A 5,119-nucleotide genomic window follows, 5' to 3' on the forward strand; every position below is an offset into this window, starting at 1 on the left:
CCGAGAGCGGTTCTCGAGCCACGCGAAGGGACGAGAGAGAGTGGAACGCGGCTGGTGGTTTAATCTAATGGAGCCGAGAGACCATGAAACCTGGTGATAAACTTACCCGTAGGCGGCCAGGGTTGGATCGTAGGGATAGTAACCCGTAGCGGCAGGTTGGAGGGCGGCCGTGCCCCATGCAGCACCCATATCCGCCGTCATCCCCATTCCCGTCGTGTCCTTCAATCCGTACGGATTTCCCTGCAATCGAATCGCATAATTAATTACCTTAGTAGAGATTGCGGCAACTCGAACGTGTAGAAATTAGAAATTCAAAGTACCCTTCAAAGTTACGGTAGGAAATTAAAAAAAAAGAAGAAAAAAAGAAAAGAAAAAAGAAAGAGTAAGTAAAGATTCTGTTTCCGCATGGAGGAATTTAATTTTAGATGGCGCAAATTAGCATTATTAATTGGTAATTATTTGTAACATCAAGGAGAAGAGACGAAAACGAACAACACGATCCATCTTCCACCTTCTTATCTATCTGCGTATTAAGGTCAGCCGTGCGAGAGCGCTTAAGACCGCAATGTTACAACTAGCTTTATTGTAAACATTGGATACCATATGACAACGCTACACCAACTTTTAAAACGATGATCGATTAGCTACAAGCGACGATGGTTACCAAGGATGAATACATTGTCTCGGCAAGTTGCACACCTTCCGGCGAAGCTAAAATAAATACACGGTATAAAACTCAACAACGTGTATCATTTATCCGTACGATTACACGTACCATTCGAGATATCGCATTCGTATGTTAACAAGAACGGCACAAGCACCAGAATCGCGACCATGAAGAATGATATACAAAAGCGACGGTTATTTTTACCGCCGCCTCGTGACTAATTTCGTCTCCAAGCTCGAATATTCCCTGTCCCGAACGGAGCAGCCCACTCGCGGCAATTTATGCAAACGGTCCATCCGAATTAAAATCGATCGATCCATCATCTTAAGCGGCAATCTCGCCGCGGCGCAGGTTCGTTCCAACGAGGTCACGCGGATCAGTCAATCCATCGACGAGTGACTGACGATCCGTTAATCGAGCTACACCCACGAGAAACGCTCGTATTATCCACCAGCGAATTCGTTCGCCAGTAATAAAACGATTCCAGGGACGATTATCGCCGCGAACAATCGTGTACTTCGTCGTTCTTTTCTCCTTCCACTTCGCCTGGTTCTTCGAAAGGAAAAACGAAACAAACGTTGGAGAAAGAGAGACACGAACGAGGCAAGGGAACGAAAATTTCGAGTTTTAAACGAGCCAACGCAGACGCTGCGACTCCGTCTCGGCCGGATATGTCTACTGGAGCACCGACTCGCGGGAATTGGATGTTTCCAAGTGTCGGTACAAAGCGCGTCATAAAGACGCCCTTTGCTTCGAGTCAGAGACAGAGAATCGAGGAGAGACCCGAAGAAAAAAAGGAGAGAATAGGCAGTGACGTTTGGGGGTGGAGAAGCACGAGAAACGGTGGCGGCGCGTTTGCTGGCTAATGGTAGCACAATGGGATATTATTAGAACGAAGGCTTAAAGCCGTTTGGCGCCAGGAAGTTTCGCGTTACACAGATCGGCGGCGACTCGTTCGCCTTGCTTCCCTGACTCTTAATTCTCGCCGGGTTCATCCCTTCGTTTCGATTTTCGAATCCGCTCCGCTCCGGTAGCCGTGGCTACCTTTGTGGACCACCTTCTTTTTTCCCTTCTTCCTTCCAATATGTAAAAAAGAAGCGGAGAAGAGGAAAGAAAGAAAGGGCACACGTATTTGTCCCCTGTTGCCGGACTTCCATGCCTTCTCTTTCCACGGAGGCAACTTTAATGGAGAACCGCGGGTGGTCCACCGTCGACGCCTCCAACTATTGTTACGAGTGCGGAACGCCGCTCGGTCACCAGCCGATTATACGACCCACCGTGCATTATTAAGGTAGCAATAAACATGCGCCAGTCGAATTTTCTGAACGCATTAGGACAGATGACAAGCCTCGCATAGACTTGATCCTTATATCTGGTCTTCGAAACTACAAGCGACCGATATTACCTTTAAAATCATAGTCAATTAATATATCTGTAGTAACGAACCATTCCACTTTCGAATATGAAACCTATACGTTTCTTTCTCTTCCAATAAACGCTCGTAGAAATTACAGAGACGGTATCTTTCGCCGTTTGATCAGCGTGCGTCACGATACAGCCGCGTCTCCGGGCGAAAAACGATGTCGCGGCCGATTATTATCAGAGAGCACGTGCACGAACGGATATCAGTGGATCGACTGCGATGAAGCGATTTGCGACTGGCGTGCATTTGAGTATACGTGACGAGCCCAGAAATTATTAAACAGCAAGTGGAAGCGTATAAATTCGATTAACGTTAGATTCGAGGCCGAATAAACGTTCCGTTCGTTCTTTTCGTTGTTCGTGGTTCTGATACTCGAAAGGTGAACGAAATAGCGAACGCAAGCTTTTTTTCCATGTTCCTGTACCATGGATGCTACAATTTAAAAAATTTCCAAGTTCTCGTCGATTCGTCCTTGATCGCGTATGGAGAAGGAAAGCGAGAGAACGGCATCTACTTTATTTGCCGAGAGTTCTTTTTACGACTATGTTGCATGATACGTACTGTTCGCCGGAACTCTAACCTTTCCTTCGCTATAGAAAGCTTCGAACCTGTAACCGCTAAACCGATGCTTAGTAAAAAAAGGAAAGGTTCCAACCCTTTTTAATTCCGTGTAACACAAAACAAAGCTAAAACAAACCTTACCACGTTACTCTAAAACTTAATCCAAACGCTTCTTCCACACCCTCGGGAAGCCGTGATTCGCCGCGCCCGCGCGCGCACACACATACACACACGTACACCTATATACATACACACACGGCCAATTAGCACACGCGGCCGTACTGCCCGAAAGTTTGACGGCCGAGTACAATGGCAAGTTGGACGGCGCCGTTTCGCGGAGTTCGATCCTGAGGTCAGCGACAAAAGACAACCGGCGGAAAAGTTGGCCGAATATAAAGAGGGGACGACGTGACACGAGGCCCTCGAAGTTTAAAGTTGGAGGCTCGGCCAGCAGTTCGGCTCGACGATAATTTAATTAACGGTCGACAGGGTGGGTCGAAGGGATCGGACGGAGTTTAGTATCGATGCGTAACGATAATGAAGCCGTAGTGAGTTTTCGCGTGGGACAGCAGCTTTCAGAACATTCTAAGCTACGAGGCGATCGGTTCGCGAGATTTCGTTGAACGTTCCTTCATTCGCGAGATGATAGATCGTACATGCTCTCTATTCGGAAGACTATTTATTCTGCGGAGAGCTTGCGTTGAACAAAGACCACCGTGGTCGGCTAAAAGAGGCCGCTTTTTATTAGTTCCTTTATCGCTCTTCGCTCTCGCGCCACCCACTTCATTCAATGCTAATCCGATTCTTATTATATTATAATGCTCGTCGAAACGACGGCGCGCCGGCCGAATCGTCGGAAGCACATGCTTCCTGCTTAACGATCCCCACTTTTTCTGCCTTTCTCTATTTTTTTCCTTCCTCGTCTTTCGAAGAGACAAAGGGTCACGAGTGAAACGAGGAAGAAAAGATCGAAGGAACACGAGAAGGAGCAACGGCAACGTAGAGGAACAGGTTGAAACGAGGAAATTCGCGCCGCTATTGGTTTGCGCGACGACAGCATCGTCGTTGCTGCATGTGCCGCCTGTCGATGACCTTATTTGAATCACCTCATTATGTAAGAATTTCGTGTACGCGTTCGAGCTGGCGCGCGCGCGCTCCTCTTAGGTAACAGAATGCGTGTTCGCGAGTCAAGTACCGAGCTGAAATCAAAGACTTTTATTCGATTTTCTTCTTCTGAGGTCTTACGGGTTTCTTCTTTCCATGTACGCGAACGATCATCACGACGTGGAAATTTGCGAAGGTCCATCGCGCCAGAAAGGCGTTATTGCCCAGTAAAGACGTTCAGGGAGCCATGCAGCAAGAGGAATACCCGATCCGATGCGAGTTAGCCGGCGGGAAATGGGGAAAATAAAGCGAACGGTTTCAGCGTATTCGCGACTCAAATGGCGGAACATCTGATAGGATAAAAGTTGCTCGAAACAAAACCGTTGCTTATCAAACTCGACTACATTTTATTTCATTTCGTAGTCAATATATATATCTGAGAAGCGATAAGATTATCTACATTATATTCGATATGCGTTACTAATAACTTCACCCTTTCAGATAAGATTAGTTGGCGAGCAACAACTATTTTCACACGATAACGCAGCTTTATTACCAATTCGGGTACTGGTGGGTCGTATTTTCACGCGTGTGCCACCCACCGTTTTATCCTTTGTACGATACATGAAAATAAGTATTATTTTTATAGAAACGTTTATCAACCTGATTAATAAGCAAAGTACTATGAAAATTCTCTAGATGCTGGCAACTTGCGCGTTACACTTTTTAAATCCTTCCGCCTCCTAGCGAGATTAAACGACGAACGTCAAGAGGGCATCGATATCGCGAGCGGAGGGTAACCGCGGGCTCGTCAAAATTCTCAAAATTCCCGCTGGTCGTCCATTTATGACATTCCAGGCTCGGTTGTCGCACGACCGCGGGAGGCTGAACGATCTCGTCGCGTGCACGAAATTGCACGACGCCGCTGAAATTCCACGAAGGGCTGACCAGGGCGAGCAGGCCGCGGGCTAGCTGCAATTTATTGCGATAAAGGTGCAAAGCTATGACGTTCGGCGCATCGTCTCACGACAAATGGCATTCCTCGAGCGTCGATCGGTCAAGCCCGACTAATAACGCCAACTACCGTCCGGATAGGGGAGCCGCGTTGAATTTTTCGTCTGACGTCTGACACGGGGGACTGCGGTAGGTTCGACTTCCTCTCAGCTACGTATCGAGGAGACTACGTATTGTAGTAAATAAATTCAATTCGTCGCGTCAGGTCGTTTAAAAGCAATCTGTTCGGCGTATCATTTGCTTCTCGATCTAAAGCGGGTTACACAAATTTGTATGTCGATGTATTCTCTATATTAACCTATGTACGGATAGTGCAAGGTTGACCCGCGAGGCTTGCTCACCCGATACCT

General features: G+C 47.3%; 1 protein-coding gene across 1 annotated transcript in view; it reads right to left on the reverse strand.

The window, feature by feature from the left end:
* Positions 1-5,119, reverse strand: part of LOC100743820 (homeobox protein caupolican-like) — an 80,305-nt gene that overhangs the window by 29,689 nt on the left and 45,497 nt on the right. Inside the window, exon 4 of the mRNA XM_033319194.1 lies at positions 107-240. Coding sequence (XP_033175085.1) covers positions 107-240 — 134 coding nt within the window. The remainder of the gene's footprint in view (positions 1-106; positions 241-5,119) is intronic.

The sequence above is a fragment of the Bombus impatiens genome, unplaced genomic scaffold (genome assembly GCF_000188095.3).
Source record: "Bombus impatiens unplaced genomic scaffold, BIMP_2.2 scf_0136, whole genome shotgun sequence".
NCBI lineage: Eukaryota > Metazoa > Arthropoda > Insecta > Hymenoptera > Apidae > Bombus > Bombus impatiens.